This window comes from Theobroma umbraticum, unplaced genomic scaffold, assembly GCF_002168275.2.
Source record: "Theobroma umbraticum cultivar Fairchild unplaced genomic scaffold, ASM216827v3 scaffold_56.0, whole genome shotgun sequence".
Taxonomy (NCBI): domain Eukaryota; kingdom Viridiplantae; phylum Streptophyta; class Magnoliopsida; order Malvales; family Malvaceae; genus Theobroma; species Theobroma umbraticum.
The window spans coordinates 5,826,337-5,851,297 of NW_018397256.1; the positions used below are offsets into that span (position 1 = coordinate 5,826,337).

General features: G+C 32.4%; 3 protein-coding genes across 3 annotated transcripts; 1 reads left to right on the forward strand and 2 right to left on the reverse strand.

Moving 5' to 3' along the window:
* Nucleotides 1–8,929: 8,929 nt before the first annotated feature.
* LOC110411259 (WAT1-related protein At4g28040) lies at nt 8,930–11,383 on the forward strand. Its single transcript, XM_021421327.2, has 7 exons — nt 8,930–9,164; nt 9,234–9,302; nt 9,395–9,511; nt 10,091–10,319; nt 10,405–10,563; nt 10,658–10,806; nt 10,988–11,383. Exons 1-7 carry the CDS (start codon nt 8,983–8,985, stop codon nt 11,220–11,222), a joined length of 1,140 nt encoding a protein of 379 aa, XP_021277002.1. The 5' UTR covers nt 8,930–8,982; the 3' UTR covers nt 11,223–11,383.
* Nucleotides 11,384–13,609: 2,226 nt separating this feature from the next.
* LOC110411318 (tetraspanin-8-like) lies at nt 13,610–15,576 on the reverse strand. Its single transcript, XM_021421423.2, has 2 exons — nt 14,938–15,576; nt 13,610–14,114 (listed from the first exon to the last, which is right to left on the reverse strand). The coding sequence occupies exons 1-2, from the start codon at nt 15,445–15,447 to the stop codon at nt 13,809–13,811; spliced, it is 816 nt and encodes a 271-aa protein (XP_021277098.1). The 5' UTR covers nt 15,448–15,576; the 3' UTR covers nt 13,610–13,808.
* Nucleotides 15,577–19,052: 3,476 nt separating this feature from the next.
* LOC110411503 (Cytochrome c oxidase, subunit Vib family protein) lies at nt 19,053–23,488 on the reverse strand. The gene is made up of 4 exons (XM_021421689.2): nt 23,330–23,488; nt 20,625–20,719; nt 20,453–20,534; nt 19,053–19,351 (listed from the first exon to the last, which is right to left on the reverse strand). The coding sequence occupies exons 1-4, from the start codon at nt 23,339–23,341 to the stop codon at nt 19,298–19,300; spliced, it is 243 nt and encodes an 80-aa protein (XP_021277364.1). The 5' UTR covers nt 23,342–23,488; the 3' UTR covers nt 19,053–19,297.
* Between the last annotated feature and the right edge of the window lie 1,473 nt (nt 23,489–24,961).

The window sequence follows — 24,961 nt, forward strand, 5'->3', positions numbered from 1 at the left end:
TGATAATAAAATAAAACACTATCCGAAGAATTATAGCTATGAGTTCAAAACAAGATTTAAGAATAATACAAAAAAAGAGAATTAAACTAATGTTGAAGCTTAATTGATTGCAAATATCTCTTGTTTATTCTAGAATTCTTGATTAATTCGAAGCTCCAATTCTTTAGCAAGTTGTTGCTGTCCTCTATGTTGAATGCTCTCCAAATAAGCTCTTAAATATGTGCAAGATGCCTTACATTCTAATTTTATATTGAAAGTTCAATTTTGGAAATCAAGGTGACGCTTCGACTATACTTTTTTAGCACCGTGACTCCGTGATCTACCTTAGGAGCACCGCAATGTCGTGCTCTCTAGTCTTTGTATGATACTCCCCAGATGCACAACGTTGTGGCCATTATTCACTAATGCTGCAGCAGTATCATTTGCACAGCCACAGCCATGAGTCTTTGGCATTACGATGCTCTAGCCATCTACTTCAGTGCAGAGCTATATCTATCCACTAAATTCCAATGTAATTTTTACCTTGATAGAGTCCAAACACGGCCAAATAATAAACACAAAAACTGTAGCCCATTCTCCTATCTTTCTAATAAACTAAAAATCTCCTCAATTGGAGTCCTACATCTCAAGTTATCTTTAGATTACTGCAATATGTACAAGTAACAATTTCTCCTCACTTATACTATAATCTCTTTCCTTCACCTTACTCATCATAATCTGCACAAAACCATGAGAAAATTGGCAATAACTTTCCCTAAAATAAATTGAGATAAATTAAGATGAAATTAAAATAACAACTAAAGTAACCAATCAATAAAAAATCTAACTTACACTTGAAAAATTGCTTAAAAGGGTTAAAATCCGATCTTAAACTCAAGGGTCTAGCCACTAAAGTCCCCAAAATGTGCTCAAAATAACTCTATGTAACAAAATTATCACCTTTCACTTTCTACCATTTATCCTCTCTCTATCTGCCCAAAGCTCCCAATTTTTGTTTGAATTGGCTAAAGGAATTCTTTATCAGTATGTTTCCCTTGCTCTTAGATAATCCATTTTATGAAGCCAAGATGCAGAGATGCCCTAATTGTTGCTCCAATTATGCATTTGCCCCTTTATTCAAACAACCCATTCACCCAGTTTTGGTTCTCCTCAAAGCCATTTGGGCTAAAGCTTGAAAGACCCAAAAGTCTCCTATTCAACCCTTGATCCAATTCTTACTTTTCCCATAACCCACCTTGAGGCATACCGGTTGGCCCCTCTGTATTGGGCTCTATGGGGCTTGGCTGTGATTTTTCCCTTCATAACACACCATTTGCAGCCCACCATCATAACAGTTAAGTTCTAAGTCTTCAATGCCCATAAGTTCCTCTATACTTCTTAAGCTTGACACTTTAATTTCCATTATAGGCTTCACACCTACCAAGCTTCCAAATTGTCCCCAGTCCACTTCTTTTTGCTTTTCACTTGGTAATGGATCAACTATGTTCATCATTTGATCTGCTTCTAACTCATTTGATCTAGCTTGTTTTGTCATCTCCTCCAATGCTCTTGGTCTTTTCTCTAACTTGTTGAATTGCCAATGACACCATTAAGCTCTTCATCATATGGTACCCACCTCAGTTGTGTGCCTGTTCATCACTTCTTCAATTCCAATTAGAGCTCAATGAGTTTGCATCCCACTATTGGGATTATGAGACTACTGGGAATTCCAATCCTGTTTTTGCATAAATTTCATACACTTGAATCTTACTATCAATCTTTTCCCAACTACTCGTGTGAACAATCAGATAGGCTTTTCCAAAGGTGATGAATTTTATTATTTCCTACCCAAGGTTGACAAATCTCCAAAAACTTTTGCAATATTTTATAATGTTTTAGCATTCCAAGGATCGATGGGGACTCCCATCACTACCACCCAGCACCTTTTTTTGCCCATTAGCAAGTCAGTGAACCACTGCACAATATTTTCAAACCAAAGATTGAGTTTTTCAATTCTTAACCTAGAGGCACTCTTTAGTTGTATGTTTCTAAAAGAAAGTAACGTCTTACTCTCTATAATTTTTTCGACTTCTAAACCTTCAATCCCGTTTTCTTCCAAGCTTTCCACCATAGAATCCAAGTTCTTATCATTCCTATAATTAGGTACTAGCAATGATTTATACCACAAGTAGGATTTCATCATCAATAAACCCATTAACACACATTACCTTCTTTCATGTTTGGCCTTTTTTGGTTCCACATGTGCTTCATTTTCCTTAGCATCAAAGCCTCTAACAAGAGTATCCTATAGCTCATTCTATGTTTGGAGGGGTTTAAATCCAAAATTCTCTAGGCTCTATTCACGTTCACTTCACCTACCCCCAAATTATTTGCAAATTCAAATTTTGCCCCTTTTTGTGCTAAAAATTTTCCTTAAGATTGAATTGGGCTATTAGCGACTCTCCTCACTACATTGGAGTCACCATACTGGAGGAAACTGAAGCATCTACCCCATGCTACATGCTTTTGCGATATAAAATGATCCCTATTGCTTGAATGGTTGTTGATTTTTCATTCATAGACCAATTTTCTATTTGATTTTCTAAACTTAGTAAATATTTTCATCTAAGAAATCAATTAGAAAATGTAGACCTTTTAAGAAACATCCAGGATGGTCATTTTATTTGAATAACACTACTAAAGATTATGTTTTACCCTTTTCTCTTGATAAAAGTGAATTATCAAGATTACTAGATATTAATATCATTTGATAAAAATGTTGTCCAAATTATCTTATAATAAGAGTTATTATGTGATCTTAATATAAATGGGATTAGGTGTTCTACCAAATAACACATCAACAATTCACCCAAAGAGTTCTGCTGCAGCAAGAATTTTCTAAAAGATACAAAAGGAGAAAACTCTCATCCCTAAAGAAAAACTACCCTTTCTTCATTGTTAGACTAAGATTTTTGTACTGTGAAAAGTGTGGTTACTACTCAATTTTGCAATAGTCTCCTACGAGTGGTTTTGAGAGATCAATAAGCTAGTCAGAATTCAAAATCAAGATCCTAAAAGCTGTCTGCATTAGTCTTGAAAAGGTAAAAGACAGGTAAAGCTATTCATACGTTTTCTTGTAAAACATGATAAACATGTTAAGATCCATTATTTTTGTTTTACTTTATGATAATTATTATTTTTGAAACTTATATGGCATGTTAATGGTAAGTATATCGAATAACATCTTTTAGGGTTTGAGTTTTTGTTACATGATACTTGAATATGTCTAGTAAAATCTCAAAAATTAAAGCATCATCTCATGCATAAATATGAGAAATATAAAAGTCTTGTTTGTTTGACCTAAAATTTTGACTGAATTTTCTATCTGTCTTAAATTTTTTGACACATTATTTTTATATGAAAAAATCCTTCCACAGTAAGCTTTCCACCTATACATTATTCACATCATTTGAATTTCTATATAGAGAGAATTTAGGAAAAGAAAATTAACCATTAAATTGAAAAACAAAGAAAAATTGAAGATGAAGTGCTTATTAAAAATCCAACCCACTTGCGGTCTGATGCGTGCATCCCACCCGATACAACGTTTACCATAATAGACTCTTCTTGCCAAGAACAATCAACTGACACTGAGAACGCGACAATAGGCCGCCAAGAAGGCAACGTGTGGATTGCACACGCCATCTTGAGAAAGTGATTTTCATTGAAAAATATATTTTTGGCTACAAACAAAGGCTTACTTCTGCGTAAGCGGCATGTGATGGCACTCTAGAAACGCGTTTGACATCGGCACCACTAGAATTTCAAGAATAATGCCTTTTATTTTTTTTCCTAATTTTAACATTTCTCGACGATGTTTTTGAAAATTAAAAATGTCTTAAAAATAAAAATTAAATTGTAAGACTCACCGTGCACGTCGGGACACTTGCATTGGTGTCGGGCCAATGGGAAGTGTACGCGACACTTTTGGGACTGTGTGCAACATAGCAGAGTAGGGCATGCATTTTATAAATATTCAGAATCTATAATTAGAGTTTTCTCCCTAATTTATATCTTTTGGAAATTCTAATAATTAAGTAAATATTGAATTTATTTCTTTAACATTTTGAGCATTTTGAAATTTTTTATTGACAATGTATATGACATTTGAATAGCACTCATATGATATATGATTTATATCATGACATATTTTAATTATTCAAAAGATTAAATTCCTATTAATTTCTTATGTTTAGCATGATAGTTTTATGAGTTATTAAATATGCTAAGCTTTCTAGTAATATGTAATTTCGTAACTGGTCTAGGAATGCCATGCCAAGTGGAGGATTTTGATTGAGTGACATTTTTCAAATTTTACTCCTAAAACTAAAATTTTACACATGAATTATATTGAATAATGTTAATAATTACTTCTATGCAAGAGATGATTAGGAGCATAGCAATTTTCAATCTTGCAACTTGCATATTATTTTCGTTATTTGGTTCAAATTTATCTGGAAAAATATTATCCTGTAGTGCTAATTATTAATATCTATTCCCCATATTTTCCCTAATAATTAAGAAAACCTATAAATATTTTACATGTTTACGAAATTCCAATTATAAAGAAAATGTTGAATTTATTTCTTTAATGCTTTGAGCATTCTGAAATTTTTTATTGACAGTATATATGATATTTGAATAACATTGATATGATATATGATTTATATCATTACATGTTTAAATTATTCAAATAATTAAATTCCTATTAATTGCATATGTTTAGTACGACAATTTTATGAGATATTACACAAGCTAAGTTTTCTAGTAATATGTAATTTAGTAAAATGTCTAGGAATGCCATGCTAAGTGGGAGGTTTTAGTTGAGTGAAAATTTTCAGATTTACTCCTAAAACTAAAATTTTTTGCATGAATTGTATTGAATAATGTTAATAATTATTTCTATACAGGAGATGTTTAGGAGCATAGCAAATTTTCAATCTTGTAACATGTGTGGTATTTTCTTTATTTGATTCAGATTTATCCTGCAAAATATTATCTTGTAGTGCTAATTATTAATAGCTATTGCACTTTTTGTTTTCTAATGAAGTTGAATATGGTTGCTAAAAACCTTGTTGTTGATCTAAATAAAGGTGAGAAATTGGATGGCCAAAATTATAACATTTGACGTTGTAAAGTCCATTATCTCATAGAAGAGGAAGGGGATTTGGAAAATCTCGATCAAATTATGCAAGAGCCATAAGCTAGAAGTAGAACTTAGCATTGTAGTGACATTGAAACCTTCAAAAATTGGTGCAAAATGATCATTGTGCATGCTTTACGTTGAGCAACAATGATTAGATAGGCAAGTATAAGCAATATGAAAAAGCTCATGAGATATGGCAAGCCCTTAACATGCACAAGGATGAGAAACTAGGCCTTAAAGAAAAAAAGTGTATCTTAAAATCAATTTAAGATCTTATCGAATAGAACAAATTTAATAAGTAACCAATCACACCTTATAAAAAAATTGATGGCGACTCTCAAAATTTTCACTTCAAGGTGAACAGGGTTCCCGGACCCACACATAATAACAGGTGGATGTATGAATCCACATGTATCTCTTTGAATACATTTCAAAAATGTAGGAAATTCAATCTCAATTTTAGTTAGTAATGGCCTTATAATTAATTTTCCATGAAAGCACGTAGCACATAAGAATTTATTAGATTGAAAAATTTTTTTGTTTTTCAATGACTAACCACATAAATTTTTAATAATTTTTTACATCATTATTGATCCAGGATGACCCAACTAGTCATGCTAAATATTAAAATCGTTAGTAAACTTCTAATTTACTATAACATGAGTTTCAATCATTCTAATATTTGTATAGTGCAATGCAAAAAACAAACGTGTAATTTTTCTAGCACACACTTTTTACTCAAGATAATAGATGTAATATAGAGGTATTAATTGTCGATTTTATTCACTATCTCAATATGATAAACATTCAAACGAATATCTTTAAAACTTAATAATTTTTTTTAAAATTTGTTGAAAATAATGCATCCTCTATTATAAACTTTATTACTCCGGGTAGTAAAATATTAGTTTTTCCAAAACCTTCAATTAATCTTATACTACCAGTTATTATATTGACATTAGTTTCTTCCATTGTCAAGTAGGAAAAATATTTCTTGTCTTTAAATACAGTGTGTTGTATCATTGATCTTGGATCCAACCAGATGGATATACATATTTTAAAATAAGATATATAATAAAAAACTTACAAGTTAACATAAAAAATATTAAATATAGAATTTATTATTAAAACATATAATAAGAACAGATCATTTAAATATAATAAGAACATATAAGAATATCTTCATAATAGAATTATATTAAAACACACCAACAAACTATTAAGAAATTTTATTTCTAGATATTTATATCACCAATCAAATGATCAATACTTTCGTCATAGTGGACAAGTAAAAAAACAACTTCAAAATTTGTTTCAATATTTTCTTTCTTTTAGTTTTCAGCAATGCTTGATAAAATCCAACAAGATGTTTTAACGTAGGGCAAGTATGCCTTTCATACTACATTGATTATAGACGTTTTTTGTATTTCTTTTATTTTGTTTACTTTTGTCTCTTTCTTGTATCACTTTATTATTCATCCACTTTTTGTGATTAAATATATTCTTATTATTAAAATAGTGATTAATGTAATCGCTACAATTGTAATAATCATGGCGATCTTTTTTATGTCTATAACCATAATTATTAAATAATGTCACATTCACTTTAGAGAATGTACGAGGTTTATGGTTTTTTATTAGTGGCTTGTTGTTTTACTTAATCATAAAAAGACATGAAATCTAAAAAAAAATGCATTTTTAGATTACCCAAAGTATAATATTTTTCACTTATTTAAAATAGATATCATACAAGGCCAATTTCATATGTTCAATTCAAAAATGTCCTATACAAAATCTTATAGTATCAAAGAAAGTTTTACATACATTGAGTATGATCACATTTGAAATTCAAAAAAAAAATCATGTATTGAGCAAATCATATTTCAATACCAAAATAAAGAGATCATATATAATTATATATTTTTGCATGCCCAATCCAATTTAATAAATCAAAGGACAAAATGTGATACATACTACATTATAGCAAATTCAATATTTTATTTAACAAATCCAAAGACAAAAAATAATACATACTACATGATAGTAAATTCATATTTAAGTTAATTTTTAGGGATGAAAACATCCAAGAGATATCAAGTCACTTACCTAGCTCATTAAAATAAAAAATTAAAGACTAATCATTGAAATCCTTTTGAAGCCTAAAAGAATTAGAACTTCAACTTTGAGATGATAATGAAAACTCAATGATACCAAAACTTGAGAGATTAGAGAATCATGCTGATAATATATTATAAAATGTAACCTAAAAAACAATTATGAGAGAAAAGCATTAATAAAGTAAAAAGATCTTATTTGAAAGTGTGTATTTACAAATTAAATAAAGGGCTTATTTATAAGCTTATAACCCCTTATCCAAATAGAATTTATAAGATAAAAATTATGCTTAGGAATTTAATTTGAATGGATTAAATCCTAATCTTAATTCAATCTAATTTACATCCAAATTTAGATAATCAAAAATAAGAGTTCAAATCAAATTACACTTTTGTGTTTGGCCTACGGATCTATTTGGCTTATCTAGGCTACCTAGCCTGGTCTAAAATCTTAAGACATGTTACATATATTCATACTAGTTGAGAATTTAAATTAAAAAGAAATCATCTTTTAAGTTTATGTGCAATATTTCACAATCCTATTAATAAATATAACTTTTTTAAAAAATTATTTTAAATGTATACATATTATTTATAATTAATTTTTAAAAAATTATTACTGTATGTTACGATATGATACAATACTCGATATTGAATACTTAAAAATAATATACACGATATATATCTCGATTTAACAACTATATATGAAAGCAATGAAAATATATAGAGTCATGTAGTCCTCAATCATATTTAAGGTATCCTAGAAGATCCTTATGTATCAGTCCATATTAAACCTTTTACTTTAGGAAGATTATTAATTTTCATGACTTTAACCATTCAAACATGTTTACATGCTATCTATAAAGCTGCCAATCTAGAGTCCAAATGTATCACACTCGTGAAAGGAAAGGATGCCAACCGGTTATTTAGGTCCACTTGGGAGTAATTTTTACTTTTGTTTATTTGTCACTGTATTATATGATTCTTTCTCAAAATTACACGAATCAATTATTAGAATTACATATTTTTTCTGTTCAAAAAATTAGATTTGAATTGTATTTTTTTAATAATAAATAAATAAACAAAAAAAGGGGAACTGAAATTAAATATTTCTGAACGACCGAGCTATATGGTTTGATTATTTTATTTAGTTGAGTGTATCCTCCCAGGTCATTCTTTCCCTGTACATGTCAAGATATTAGCCTCATGCTGCATGCCATACAAAGCCAACCCAGAAGAAGAAATAAAAAGAAACTATAGACAATTAACTATCATACACTGGCAGAAAAGGTTCAAACCTCCAACTCAGTCATTCATCAGTGCCAATACTGATTACATCGGCAGCACGTTAAAAATCCCATCTCTTGTAGAGGACAATACATAGCTGACAAATTTGAAAATTCTAGAGCTTTTGAATTTGAAGCGTTTCAGCTCGCCGCGTTACCAGATCAGTTACATTTTGTATTTTTTGGCAGTCTATTGTTGTCTAATTATTAGGCTCGTCTCTATTATGGTCTCTTTTGTCTGTAGTGAATTATTTTTGTTTGTCACAGCTCAGAACTTACCAACTTGTCCACCAAGTCTCCCCCTTTATATGCATGTGTTCAAGCTCATGGTGTCCCATATATTAAAGCTTTAAGGTATCAAAAGCAGTGTATTCATAGTCAGGCTGATCCAACAAGTATGGGAAGAATAGATTATTACAAGCCTGCTTTGGCCATGATTGGACTACAATTCATCTATGCAGGAGTTGCTCTTTTCACAAGAGCTGCTCTCCTCAAGGGGCTGAGTCCCAGGGTGTTTGTAGTCTATAGGCAGGGGATGGCAACCTTGCTCATTGCACCCATAGCTTTTGCGTCAAGGAGGTAAGCGCGTATCTTTATTTTCTGCCTCTCTCTCTCTCGCTCTCTAATTTTTCATCTTTTTGTTGGCAGAAAAAATTCGTCCAGGTGCTCCCTGGGGTTGAAGAGCTTTGCTTGGATATTTCTGGCTTCTCTTCTTGGGTGAATGCTGGCTTCAAAAATGTGTTTCCTTTTCGGTGAATAAGTTGGTGAACTTTACTGATGATTTCTTCATAATTAAATTTTGTTTGCAGTGTTACGGCCAATCAGAATGCATATTTTGAGGGGCTCTACTTGTCATCTTCAACAATAGCAAGTGCGATGACTAATCTAACCCCCGCAGTCGCCTTTGTTATGACTGCCATTCTTGGGTAATATGCTCATACTCAACTGGGTCTTAAGAATCTTTTGGACTGGATATGCAAATAAAATAATTTTATTTTAAAAAAAAAACACTGGGGAACATTTCCGCAGGTCAGTGATCGGTAGAGTTAGTTCCTCATCAAACTTGTTGAACCCTAACCAAATACTTAATTTAAATGGTATCATTTGGGCACAATACTCCGAAAATGACAGATTTCAACGCCGTCTCTAGATTAGATTGCCCCCATTTTCAGGACAGCTTGGCCTTAACAATGCTCTGCCAAATTAAATGATTTCATTCTCTTAATCCAAGAGCCTTATAATGATCTGTTATCATATGTTTAAGCCTTGGCAGTTTGCATTTGAACTAAGGACTCTGCCTGTTCCAATAATAACAACTTCAATCTGTCTCTTCATTGATCATTTCTAGACCTCTACATATTTCGGCTTAAGTAGATTTATGTTTTTGGTGTCCTTGCATAGTTGTTTAGACCTCAAAAAGGGTATGAAAGTACGTTGGAGCTCGAGAATTCGCCTCTGCCTTTAAACTGTGGATCTCTTAATATTTTCCTAATCTCGATTTTTAGGCTGGAGAAAGTTAATATCCAAAGCTTGACCAGTTTAGCCAAGATACTGGGAACAGTCATCTGTGTTGGTGGAGCCATATCCATGACATTGCTCAAAGGCCCAAAGCTACTAAACACAGAACTACTACCACCAAAGTCATTGTTCAGCCCGGGAGGAGAAAATTGGTTGCTGGGTTGTCTACTTCTACTTGTAAGCAGCATTTTGTGGTCACTTTGGATGGTCTTGCAGGTATTTTCCCCACATATTCTTCTATAAACGACTTTTAAGTTTTTAACAACTAGATCAATAGATTCTCTTTCAATTTCCGAAACAGGTTCCAATTTCAGCCAGCTGCCCTGATCATTTGTATTCATCTTCTTGGATGTGCTTCTTGGCCACATTGGAATCAGCAACAGTGGCATTTTTAGTAGAGAAAGATCTAGAAGCTTGGAGTCTGAATTCATATCTAGAGCTTTCATGCTGTTTATTCACGGTCAGCACTCATTTGTCTACACTCTACTAACGTTCCTAGTCATGTTCATTTCAGACCCTGGGATCTTAATGACTTGAATATTTTCATCAAATAGGGAATTGCTTTGGCGGTGTCTTTTTTTGTTCAAGCCTGGTGCATTTCACGAACAGGTCCACTCTTTTCTGCAATGTTTAATCCCCTATGCACGGTAATTGTGACTATCATTGCTGCTGTATTCCAACATGAGGAGACATATACTGGAAGGTACCTAACTACCTCTTCTTTTCACCGAAAGAATAAAAACTGATGCCATCTAATGGCAGTATTTTTTTTTTTTTACCAATTTCTTTGACTATGCTTCATACGATTATGATGCCTTATTAATGCTGCAGCTATTCACTTTGTGGGTAGTTGTATATCTTACGTCTGGTTTGGTTTGCCTCAGCTTGGTTGGCGCTTTTGCGGTGATTATTGGTTTATATATTGTCCTATGGGGTAAAGCTAAAGACGTTGAAGAGATCAAAGAAGGGTTGGATCCAAAGCCGCTCAACAATCAGACAAGAATCGTACAAGCCATGATAGACGAATCCTCTGAGAAGACTTGTAAAATTGATCTAGAAGAACCTCTTCTGTCTGATAAATCAACTAAGGATGATGATACTTGGATGAATCATAAATGACCAATTGCTGTTTCAAATTTATTTAAGAAGACAATAATACATTTGTCTCTTATTAGGAATGTCCTGTTTGAGGCTTCTCTGGAACGAACAGGATTCCCCCGCCAGTAACTGCCCTTCAAACAGAAGATAACAAAACCAATTTGTTATCAACTTATTATATATGTAGTAAGTGTATGATTTTGACTATTAACTTATTATTTTTAAGAATTATTTTACAATAATTATAATACTAGATAAAAAGTAACGAGAACTATAAAAAGAATAAAACAACTATATCAAATAGAGAAAAGTGAAAGAATTCGAAATAAGTGATAAAGTTTATGAATTATTTTTAATTTTAAGATTTTTTAAATAATTAATTTAACTTAAAACTTATATATGAAAATAATTAGGAAGTTTCTTTTGAATTTTTCCTTAAAAGTACCAAGTGTTTTTCATTTTCTTTCATTCTCAAGAAGTTTCTTGCCATGATGAATAGGTTTCGTTCTAAAAGTGCTCCTACGATGTCCAATAAACACTTTCTCACAAACTGCTTCAACAAATCATTTCTACTTGATATAGAAAACTCTTGGCAATTCATCAAAGGACGATGAGAAATTCAACAATCCCCCTCTCTAGGATACTCTCTCTGAACCCTTTCCAAAAATACTCTTTCTGTTACTCAATCATTTCCACCTTATTCTCTATCATGCTCCACCACTCTCTTTCCCTAATTTGTATCCCTCACATCTTGCCACAAACACTCAACACTTTGGAGAACTGCTCTAATCTTTCTCTCCATCATTCCCACTACATCTCACTTTACTTATTGTAACACTACCTCTCTCTTTATCAAAAGAATTTTTTACATGTTAACGACTCTACCAGAAAAGAGTGCTTGCATTAAGTATAACCTCACAAAAAAGAAACTTTGTGCTAATGGACCATTCCACCAGTAACCAAGACTCACCTATTCCAACTTATATCCAAGACATGATGACGTTGCTCTAAGCTTCCCAAAAAGTGATGCAAGTATTGAAAGACTACCATTCACAAGTGATGGAAACAATTGTCCAACCCGTATCCTCAACCGCCACAGCCTCTCAGGCTCAACCCAGGCAACCTAATAGTAGCGACAACAAAACTAATGGAAGCAACAATACGAACAAGAATGGAGAAAATGAAGAAAGCACAACTGTAGTAACCATCACAAATCCAAATACAACTAACCCCTCTGTCAATGGCAACTCTATTGTAATAATTTTATCAACCACTACTAAAGAAGAGCTCTTGAAGTTGCTTTGATCAGTAGAACATGAGCATGAATTTTTTGAAATTTGACCTCAAACTACTATATCCAATCAATGTAATTGCTAAGCCATAACTTAAGGACTACACTAACTCCAAGGTCAAACAATTAAATGCTAAGTCCGAGAATGTTTAAGAAAATGTATGAAGTTTTGTGGAAACTTTGAGATTAAGGAGATGATATATGAAGTTCTGGAGCCAAATGTGCAGGGTGTTGGAGATATCCAAGTGAGGTATGGTAGTTCACTTTCAATTTATGACGATGATTGATGATAGATTTACATTGGTCTGAGGCCCAAGTAACCATGTAGTTCACTTTCAATTTTTAATGAGGATAGATTTATATTCGTCGGAGGCCCAAAACATGGACCTCTGGCGCGTGCATATAAACACAATTATTTAATCCACGAATCATATGAAAGAAGATAAGAGAAGGATCACATTCCCGACAAAGTTTTGAGTAAAATGCGAGCAACTTTTCATCTACCGGTCTTCAAGCCATTGAAACACTAATCCACGCGCAACATGGCATCAGTCATCACTTTATCCAGGAATATCTTTCTCAACAGCACTCAAGCCACTCATTTACATTTTGGATCTTTGATTCCCTCTCAAAGAAATGTCCAAAAGTTTTAAAGTTTCTCTGTCCTTTAATGAGACAAGCATCATTTTGATGTAGAACACCAAGGGACCATTGCATTAACTAGTCCTACCCACTATCAAAGACCCCACATTACCTTACCCAGATTGAAAAGTCATTCTAATATCAAATATCCAATGACCAACAACCATATTTGCCCAGATATTTTCATTCGCTTCAAGGCCTTAGATTTCAGGTTCATGAAACCTAGGAAAATAAGGCAGAAATAAGCCAGGTATAAAGAACTTAAACCCACAGCTATTGGGGTTCTTGTTCAGGTGACCCACCGACCTAGCTTTTCTAGCCCAACAACCATTGTTTGTCAACACTCGAGAATGAAAACAGGAAAATTACAACCTTATTATGAGCAATTTCTGCACAGAAACTTGAAATCATCAGCATCGGTACCAAATGAATTAATAGAACAATGACAATGAACAATAAAATTGAGAGTGGGAGCTTTTAAAAAGCATATAAACGATCATATATATATCCAAAACGTTCTAAGAACAACTAGACAAATGATAGAAAACTATACACTAAAAGATCCAAAAGCAAACATGGACATTAAAGTAGAGTGCAGAAAATACAAGCAAATCCAACAAAACTAAACCCTCCGTGCCGATATCCAAAATGGGAAAGCACAAACAAAGACAACCTCAAGGCTTCCACCCTTGATTATAAGCATTGTCTCTCCTATTGTTTCTAAAAGCACAGCAGCCAACAGAGTAGACAACAATGAGGAAGATAAGGAATACGATGTTGATAATCGCCACCTTCTTCCAAGAGCTCTTGAGGTTGTCTATAAACCCAGCCTTGCATGACCGGCAATTGAAGCATAAAGTATTCAGATTGTTATCCCACAAATTGCAGTCAGTATTGGTGAAGACGCCGTTCGTTTTAGTCCAGTTAGTTGGTCCAACATAGGTGAATTGACAGTCGTTTGAAGGCTTACAGCAACCAGACTGCAATTACATAAACAGATTAGAACACAGGCCAAGGAAATAGCACCAAAGTGGCTACAACAACAAGATCAAAATACAGTCCATATATAGGAGTCAAAACATGCGCACAACAGAATCATCTACGTTAAAATTGTGACAAACCCAAATCTAATTCATTCAGATTGGTAATGATCGCTCTCTTTAATAAGTAACAGGTTGAAAATCATATTCCTAGAGAAATAGAAACTTAGAAAGCTATGGTAATCTTACAAAGCAGAATCTATACATTAAAATGTTCCACAAGAAAAGTGGAGAACCCTTTTTATCATAAAGTTGAAATTAGCATAAAGCTATAGATTACCCTCAAAACTTTATAAAAGGACAGAACTGACTAAAAGAAAGAATGGATACCAGAACCCCTTTATGCATAAAGTTTCTTAAAACAACCAAACAGTCAATTACTTTTCTTTGACTAAAGCAAAATTATAAGACTAAACAACTTTGAAATTCGCAAGCAAGTTTCAATACAAAGGACTAAAAGATTTCAAATCTCGTCATTACTATTGAAAGTTGTCACTTGAGAGTCGCAAGGAAAACATTTACAGTTATCTCTCGCCTAAAGTTCATGAAAAAAGAATTCGATCTCTAACAAATACATGAAAATCAAAATTTCTCCAACATCCCGAACCAAAATTTTCCAAAAATTTAAAATTGGATCTCGAAAGAAACCCATGCTATGGATAAAATCAAGACAAAAAGAATTAAATTTTGAAACAAAGTAGAAAAAACTAAAACGAAAGCCCCGATCTCAGAGAACCGAAAAAGAGGGGGAAAAAAATCATACCTGAACGGCAGATAAGTGCTCCTGGTAAAACTCCGCGACAGTATCATTAAGATACTTCTCACGAAAATCAGTACAAACTTTACTATCGGCCAAACAGCTCTTAATCTTATTCCAATTCTTCTCATCAGTAACTCTCTTCTGCAACCAGTTTGAGTAATCCCCAAGTCGGTATTCCTTATACCCTTTACCAGACAACACTTCTCCCGCCCCTTTATTCGTCACCACGAAAGCAAAGATCGTGAAGACGATGCCGAGTACGATGAGGAGGAACATGACGACGAGGTAGAGCCAGAGTAGCCACGTTACGCCACAGCACGCGCCGATTAGTCCAGCGAGTGAGACGACCATGAGGAAGACTCCGATTACGATAATCGGCTTGTCTAAAAACCGCTCGCATTCCGTTACGCCTTCTCGGCTCAGCCAGATGCCGGCGCCGAGGATAGGGATCGAGAGGATGAATGTTATCAAGTTGAGAATTCCGACTAGATTGTTGCTCAAGCGGAAGGCCATGGTTTCAGACTTTTGGTTGGTTCTCTGTTTTTCTTTTTTTTTTTCTTTTCTTTTGTTTGGATGAGGAGAAAATTTGGAGAGAAAAAAACGTTAAAAGAGGTAAGTGAAATTGGAGAGAAAGTAGTGTCCGGAGGGGGTTTAAATATGAGAAGAAGGAATTCGAATTTGAAAGGGGAAACAAATTGAAGAAGTTACAAAGAAAGTTGTGTAGGGACCGGGAGGTTACTGGCAAATTATTGACACGTGCTGCACACGTTTTCTAAATGCGGGCAAGTAGGGATGTGACCGCATTTGGATTTTTTGCCACGTAGCTAAATGGATATGATTTAGTTTTAAATATATTAACTAACTAGTGAAGATTGTTGTGGGCAAAATATAGAATATCGTTTTAAATATATTCGAGTAGAAAATTGTTTTGTTTTTAAACTTATTAAAGGTGTAGCATTTTCTGATTTCTGGACTGAAACGACTACGCCGATGCTTGATGTAGATATTTATTCTACGTTTTTATTTATATGATAAAAGTATATAAATAAACCCATATTATGACAAATCTTTCTAATTGAGAACTTCATAAATACGTATGTAGTTTCTTTTCTCATATTTATTTCCTTCTGAAAGTTTATTTATTGTAATTTATGCCTTCCATTTCAGTCAAAATCTAATTTATGGGTTAAGAATTATGATAACATACTAACAAGACATCTTTTTTGGTTTTTCCATTCAACGAGTGAAAAGCAAATCAGTAGTCTTTTAATGCTTATTATGTGAATTTAAATTGCAATTTTTTTTCTTGCTATATTTATACTAATTATTAATTTATTTTTTAAAAAAAAAATTATTTCACAGATGCAACAGCACATGTAACAATTTGGGTTTTGGGCTGAAAAAAAGAGGACAAAAATAAATTGAAGAATTAATTAATTTTAAAAAGAGAACCAACCCTGGTTAATGGGTACGCCCCACAGCGACACTGACACAGTCTAATTGTATGTTTCTTGGGAATGATTTGGTCAAAGTCTGTCACCCTATTCTTTTACAGCCACAAAGGACGATAGCATTTCCCAACAGCAGCCTTTAAAGCTAAGCCGGGCTCTTTCATCAGCCTTACGTCTTTGTGTTGTCTTCGTTTCACAACGAGAAGTGATCCGCTGCACCGCAATTCAAATACCAATACGCAACCAAACCACGCGTCAGTCTGATGCGGCTTACTGACGCCAACTGTGTTTGATCGAGTCGCCCTCCTACTCCTACCGTGCACGCGTTTTCCTCCTCGAAGAGAAATTGCAATTGACATGTTGAAATTTTAATCAGTAAGGACTGAATTCGGACTTTAAAACGCTAATTAGCTTTATTTTGAGACTAACTAATAATTTCCTGTAGATGTTAATTTCAAATATATTGTCGTATACTACAATACAACATAAAATATTAATAAGGAAAAACTTTATTCGACTAGTTAATATTGACAATGTTGGACAAATTGTTTTGTTATATTTATAGCTTTTACGTGTATGTGTGTGTGTGTGAATTGAGGTGAAAACTAGTTGAAATTCTTGCAAAACACTAAAATGTTAAAACATAATAAAACACTAAAATGTAAAACAATTTTAAGGAAAGTGGGACTCCAACTCAACATTATGAAAAAAAAATTATACATATATTTATTATTAAGTTGAATACTCATATGTAAATAAATCTTACGTTATTAAGATATGATTCACCTCACATGCTACATTTGCAAGGCAAAGAGAACTGTTTATTGTTATTTATTGTTTGGGGTTTCTTTTTGGAAGACTGGCGATTTAAGAACATTCCAATAATGCGCGCCACCGACATCGGCAAATGCTGACAGGAACATGATGCCGTCTTACATTACACTCAATTTAATTTAATCAATGGGATTAAAATTTTTGAATTACAAGACAAATTACTAACCTAAGGATGGGGTGGCAACACCTTGAAATAGTCAAAGACCACATGGTCCGACATGTATATATACATACCACCCCATCAAGTGATAGGATGTTGAAATTTAACAAACCTAATAAATTGTTTGTTAAGAATGGTGATTAATGTATAATGAAAGCAGATTTGCGAAACAATCTCCTTAATAATTTGAACTAATTATACAATTAATCCATGTACTGAATTCACACTAAATAATTTGATGTCTATATTTATAAAACACGTGTTAGTACTTAATTACGTCATATCAACACTATTATTACATCATTTATAAAATATCGTATTATTATTATCATATTATTAAATTTAATATCACATTAATAAAAAATATCGTGTCAAATAATCAAACGTTATATTAGTATAAATAATTCAAAATATTTAATACATTGAATTACTGATATTATTAATTTTGAAAAATATAAAAATTTAATTTTTATAAATTATTATATAAAAATTAAATCCACTATTTTAATAAAATACAAAAACTAATTACATAATTTGAGATTAAACCTTGATTGAGTTGAAAACTTCCATTGCGTGTTGACTATTATTATCATGTATCACCATGTGTTTACCTGCCTTAGAAATCGGGTTCAAGGTTTCAAGTCTATTGAGTTGTACAATCATCACCCAGACTTCCTCTCAAACCATTATTTCTTACCATTCCACCGTCCCCACATAAAACATTAAACTCGTCCTGAGTCACACACTCAAGTGATTATTAAAATTCATGTTGAAATTGAATTGTTAAATGTATCTTAATTTCAAGTATATTTTAGAAATCAAAACATTTAGCGAAACAACGTGACTTTGTTTTTGGGTAAGGTTGTAGTCAACATGACATGTGATTGATTTGAGTACAATTTGTAAATTGCATAGTATATATTTTATTTTAATTACGTACGTAAATGTAAATCAACCAAGAATGGAATTTTAATAAAGTTGAAAATGACACTTTTTTAAAATATTCTTGAAAATAGAAAATTTTTAAAACTCTACTAAAAGTGTTAAAGAATTTAGAAAATTTTTCAATATTAAAGATTTTCATTTATTTTTTAAAAAATTAAAGTAAATAAAAGTAATATAAAATCAAAAACTATTTATCAAGTTTAAAATAAGATAACACTGATTAATTGATTAATTAATATTTTTTTTGAAACGAGCATTGTAGAGTGTCACTACTTTCAGATAAATCTATGCAGATTTGAGCTATAGAAACATTTTAAATTAAGACACATGAAGGAACAATTTTCATTCCAACAAAATTGTCTATGGTGTTAAGAAAAAAACAAGCAACTCCCATTTGAAACTCAAAAAGTAAGCTGTCACATAGAGTTGGGTAATATTAAACATTGTCTAAGTGTGTTTAGCTCATTTATTTAAAACCGCGAGATCTGGAGCTCAATTAGCATTTAAATAAACAAGGTCAAGCATAAATTTAAGTTTGATTAGAAGAACAATGACAGCTTAAACTTGATGAGCACTTTGATAAATGGCGCTTAAGTTTGATTAGAAGAACAATGACAGCTTAAACTTGATGAGCACTTTGATAAATGGCGCTTAAGCTTGACATGGCTTGTTTGCACCCAACTTTGCTGATTACAAACAGTGAACGCACCGCACCACTAAACCGTCAATGAAGGTGAAATAGTCTCTTAAAAAGTATGATCATGAACTAAAACATCAGGAAACCATCAGGATACATTCCAGTTATTTACCAACTTGTCCATCATAATGAATCAAGGCTCAATAAATTCAACAAAATCTCCATTTGTAGCTTATTTAATTCAAGGATAACCATAGAAACTACCTAAAGACAATATCAAGGGAGCAATATGAACTCTCCATGCCAGAGAAGAGTCACCCAATTTCCAATGTGCAGTCACAGAGGACCTGGGAAAGTACCATTCTCCCTCTGCTCATTCCACTTTTCAACCTGCAGCAATTTGAGCAGCATTCAAAATTGTTAAAACGAAAAACACAAGTTAAATACAATAGGAGAACTTATTAATCTTCTGTTTTCGTTATAAATATCTGCCGATACAAGCACTAGAGAAAATTATTGAAATATTTTAGAATGGGTAGAATGTACACAGCGAAGACCGGGATGATTATTCAGTTATTCATTGATCAACCAGCCCACCAATAGCAGAGAGCACAAAATTAATACATTACAGCATTAAAATTAAAATGACAATCACTACTGCACTAACTAAAATCTCAAGAATTAACAAAGCAGTCACCAGCCTTCCACTGTACCTTCATGAATTAATGTAGTAGTAACTAGCAACTCAAAAGATCATTAACCTAAATTCAGTCCGCATAAGTCACATATTAGTTTCATCACCATCTCTGTCTCCACATTTAACAACACTAGAATAGGAATATTTATGAGTACAAAAGTCCTTCAATGAAGATTTACTCTACGATACAATATTTCATACCAGGTCATAAACATAATTTTTTGCTATATACTATTTAACTCAAAGCTAGATCATCCAGCATAAATCTTAACAGCCTTTATGAAACTGTCCATAAATTAATAACACGTCCAAATAGATTTTTAAATTTTCATCAGCAAGATCAATCACGATCTTATCAACATGTCATATAGTACATTAAGTATTATAGTATACGAATATGATACATTAGTTCCGCTGATCAGTAGGAAAAAATACAGGTGCAAAAAGCTAAAATCCTCAACATCAACACAATATAGAGCACTTGGTGTGAAAAAGAAGCACCTGTAATTTATTTGTGCCCTTGAATGTCAGGATAATTTATTTCCTTATTCACAAGTATTATGATGTGCATACATCAGTTGTTATCTAAAACCAGAGATTATGTCACAAGCTTTATCAATGATGCTATAACATATATAAGGCATACTTAAAACTTGTGTATGACAAAACTTGGTACTAGAAGGCAAAAGTCAAGCACAAGATAAAAAGTTTAAAAGACACATACAGCACCTATTCCATTGCAACAAGGCAAACTCTCAATACTTATGATAAAATGAAAAACTAATTATACTCACCCATTCACCAGGACAAAGAGAACGATAGTATTTAGCAAATCTTTCACATTCATTAGACTCTTCACCCTTTGCAGCCAAGCACCTGTAGTTGTTTTCAAGATTAGAAAATAAAATCAAAATACCTTTGATAGTTTCGTAACAAGCAAAAATTGAAAATTAACAAGCAATGTACCGGTGGAACTCAATGTAGCGGGTGAAACAGTGTCTAGTTTGATTTGTTGTGGGGAAGCGAAAGTCAGCTGGGGCTGTTTTCAGTTCAATCTGGGACTATACAAGAAAGAGGATAGTATGGAAGAAATGTGAGAACTAATAGATCATTGCTTGGTGTGAATTTGTTACTTATCAGTTCAAGATGAAATTTTCAACCATGACAGTCCAGAATCATTTACAAAAGCAAAAGAGATCAATCTGAAATCATTTTGCAGGGGTTATATTTTAATAATTCAAAGAAACTACACAGTAGAATAAATACATGTTCATAGCTTTAGAAGCCAACTGGCATGAATATGTATAAAGCATTTGCAGCAGCCAACAGGCTTCATGAGAAACAGACAAGAAAAGTTGTTGCAGCTACAAAATGCCACATAAAGGGTATCTGAATATTCTTACTTCAGAATAGAAGTGTCTTCTTAGTCATAGTTCACAAACAAATTGATGGAGAATAATGGCAGCAGCATCCAAAAATGTTTAAGAGTCTTAAGGCTGCTTATACTGCCCAAGCATTAAACTTGGTACATGTCCAATGATGAGAGCTTAGTTGGGAGCTTGAGTAGGCTTTATCATTTGCTTTTGATTCTTAGCTTTAAGTTGATCTATGATAAAGTCACAGGTTCTTATTTCATCCTGTTTTCTGGCATTTTAAGTAAGAAGGAAATTTTCCTAATTTTCTAGTTTGCTGGAAATTGCAGATTTACATGTCTAAGAGTCTTATTTTGGGCTTTCCCTAATGTTATTGGGTTTAATTTGTAGTTTAGGTACCATAATTTTAAATCAGCTTGTTAGTTTCTTAATTGGCTCGTTTCCTACTTAGAGTTTTAAGTATCTTTCAAAGTCCTCATTGCACTTGGAGAGCTAGTTCTTATTGGACCAGGAATGCTAGGAGTATATACATATCAATTCGCTTGTGGTTGCCTAATAAAACAACCTTTGGTGTGACTCCTTAGGCCAAAACCTAGATGATTTCTTCTTATAATTTTCCAGCATTATTTCAGATTTACAACTAGGGGCGGTAAAACCGACCCGAACCCCAAAACCCAGCTGAAAAAGCCCAAACCCGAATTGGCAAAAAAGTCAAAGACCCAAACCCAAGAAACATGACTCTAAAATTACTTGAAACCAAAAAAACTGAACCTACAATGATCTGAACCCCAAAATGATGTTGAAATGGTTACATCTTACATAATATCTAAAATGATTAAAAACTAACTCAAACTTGGAACAACCCGATCCTACAACAATCGAAATACGAAACAGCCCAAATTCAAGATGACCTGAACCCAAACCCACTTGTTTGCTACCTCTATTCATAACCAGCCCCAGATTAATCTCCTTAAACCCAAGAATAGTCATTTACGAAACTCTAACCTAATCCACACTGAAGCAAATGTCAAGTTTTCCCCCTAACCATCAACTAATGTTCAGAGACAAGGTTCACAATACCAGAAAAACCTTTGAACAAGAAAGCTGTCCGACATCACAACTTCCGTAAAACATAGATGTTCCAAGAAATACATGAAAGTAACTTCATTAAAGTATTCAAAGATCTTTCTTCAATACATTCAACGTCATTATGTAAAAGAAATCAAGAAACAAATTAAAATTAAAAAAGCTATATGCTTGAACTTAACCTTTTGCTTTAAAATATCCTAGTTTCACCTCAAACAATACTTTCACTGGCATAGAGTCCACTATTGTAATCCATTATTCTTCAAGTACTTCAGAATTTATGCTTCTAGTGGAATAACACTTAGTATAGGATGACTTTGGATGTCACCATCTGTTGCCTATATATAAATAAAAATATAATCTCTCCAGCGCCTTCGTTAGTTATCTCCTCCACATAAATCATTTATGAAACATTTTCTTTTATAATTGTTATATATGCAATATATATAAAGAAACATAATGCTTTGGCCTTGAATAATATACTCTCACTCTACCTTATCGTTCATAGAATAAAGGAGAAAGGGGGCTGCAAGAGACAAGCTTTTGCATGTTACAAGTAACGATGATTAAAGTTACATGTCAAATTATATCCTAGTTTCAAACTAAGAGAAAAATTTGTTGGGATAACAGATCTCAGAGTAAAACTACTATCACTTATGTCCTAAAATAATGCGTCATAGTAAAACCTTCTGCTGCCATACATGAAATTCTTCATGGAACCTGGATTGGAGCTTCATGCAATTCGAACCAATGAGGGTTGACTCCTGACTTAAACAACTCCAAATTCAAGGTACTAAATTTCTAAAGCATTCAGCTGAGAAAAAAAATCCCATTTCACATGAAAAAGACTCAATTTTTTTCCCTAAAGCAATAAATTTCATAGATTCTTCACACCAAAGGACTTTGAAAATTGATATTCCCGTTCCCGTCAATGATTTAAACGCAATTTAATTTATGAGCCCCTCATTCACAATTACAAAAGAAAAAAAAAACCAACAGAAGAACAATATCCAAATTCAAAACGAAAAAACCTAGAACACAATCGACTGATATTAAACAAATAAGAAAATAATAAATAGATTTAAGATCAAATGAGCGAATCACTATCGAAATTTTGATATCTAAAGGAAAACTTTTCAATTTCTTGTCATTGCCGGCGGCTTCTAGACCAACAGAAGGAGGAGAAAAATTAAAGAGGAAAGGGGAGATTACCTCGTCCGCCATGACTGATCCTATCAAAGAGCAAAGAAGCAAAGTGGTGATGCGTTCTTGACCGGAGACTCTAAAATAGGCGTATAAAAAATGAATGACCAGCAAACTCTCTCCGGTTCGTCCCACGACTAATAAGAATACACCACGTTATCTAACACTCAAATCCTAGGTTAATTAGAAGTAATTAACCATTGAACACAAGAAGTATGTAAATCAATGCATTAACTTTTTTTTTCATTATTAAAAAAATATATACACGTACCATTAAAAAAAGTGTTCAAATGTTAATTATGTTAACTGTTGATAATATTCAACTTTAATTTTTCTTATAATATTTAAATAGTTAAATTATAGTTATATATTATACATTTTGTTATGTAAATTTTAGTTTCAATTGAAATGAATTTTAATGAAATAAATTCATCAAATTTTATAATGAAAATTTTTAATTTATTAACTGATAAGTACATGTCTCATTTTAATAAAAATTTTTCATATTTTAAATTCATCAAATTAATTTTTTACCATTAAGAAATATTATTTTTAATAAAAAATGTGATTAAAAGATATTTCAGCAATTAAAACTCTTGAAGTGACAATAAGATAAAGAATAACTTTTCAGTATATAGTGTAAGATCATATGTTACTTATCAAGAACAAATTACAGTGGTAATTACCGAGTTATTGAATAGAATTAATAGTGTTTATTCATTAAGTGATTAATATTGCTCTGAAAATAATTCACGCTTAATCTCTCAATAACAAACAGTATTAATTAATTGTCAAATGGCTTGAACAATTGGCTTTAATTTTTAAAAAAAAAGTATCTACGAAGTATCCAATTAAATAATCCATTTAAATATCCAATATTTCAGCATGGTAAATTTGACCATAGAATAACAGCAAAGTATACTTTTAATTTTAATGTTTTTTTTATTTCATATATTTAATGGTATTTATTTTCTTAATTGAAAAACAAGTTTTACTCCGTTCTTGATAGTTAAGTGAGTCGACTTAACATTAATTCAAAAGACTTTTAGTAAAGATAAAAATGACTATATATATAAATATATATATATATATATATATATGATTTTCATTGTACCACGTGAGTATTTTTATTAAAAGAATTTAGGGCTAAAAATTACCTTTTTTAGTAGATAAAACTAATTTAAGACGAGTGGTTTGTAAGTTAAATCTGAATGAGCTTGGCAAATAAGTATTTCACCACGTGAGTTGCATCAAAATATACCAATTGCTAGAGTTAATTTCAAAGAAAACAGATTCCTACTATCTCTCTGTTCCTTCTATTTTCGCTCCAACTATATCCGTACGCTAAGTACATTCGAGATCAGACTTGGTAAAAACATGAGACGATTTATTCCCCGCAAAAAAAAAAAAGTATTAAAATTAACAAAGTAGCTGGGGTGGCCTATATACTTTGGCATTCACTAGACAGAACTAGTGTGAAACATTTGAGCAAGGTCTCCATTATTCCTTTCAAGTCTTGTTCTTCGTGGATGTAATGGCGGATAATACCAATGTAGCGGAAGCTGTAGCAGTGACAGTGATTGAAGAGAACAAACCTAAACAAGCTCAAGACGTGAAGAAACCTATTATACAGAAGAAAAT

Bases quoted from the DNA above. Each gene is read 5' to 3' on its own strand.
- LOC110411318 (XM_021421423.2), bottom strand. From the start codon at position 15,447: ATGGCCTTCCGCTTGAGCAACAATCTAGTCGGAATTCTCAACTTGATA. The intron at 14,115-14,937 runs GTATGATTTTTT...ATGTAATTGCAG, and splicing joins AGCACTTATCTGCCGTTCAG to TCTGGTTGCTGTAAGCCTTC.
- LOC110411503 (XM_021421689.2), bottom strand. The intron at 20,535-20,624 runs GTACATTGCTTG...AAACAACTACAG, and splicing joins CGCTACATTGAGTTCCACCG to GTGCTTGGCTGCAAAGGGTG. The intron at 19,352-20,452 runs GTGAGTATAATT...AAATTGCTGCAG, and splicing joins CTCTTTGTCCTGGTGAATGG to GTTGAAAAGTGGAATGAGCA.
- LOC110411259 (XM_021421327.2), top strand. From the start codon at position 8,983: ATGGGAAGAATAGATTATTACAAGCCTGCTTTGGCCATGATTGGACTA. The intron at 9,165-9,233 runs GTAAGCGCGTAT...TTTTGTTGGCAG, and splicing joins ATAGCTTTTGCGTCAAGGAG to AAAAAATTCGTCCAGGTGCT. The intron at 9,303-9,394 runs GTGAATGCTGGC...TTTTGTTTGCAG, and splicing joins TTTCTGGCTTCTCTTCTTGG to TGTTACGGCCAATCAGAATG.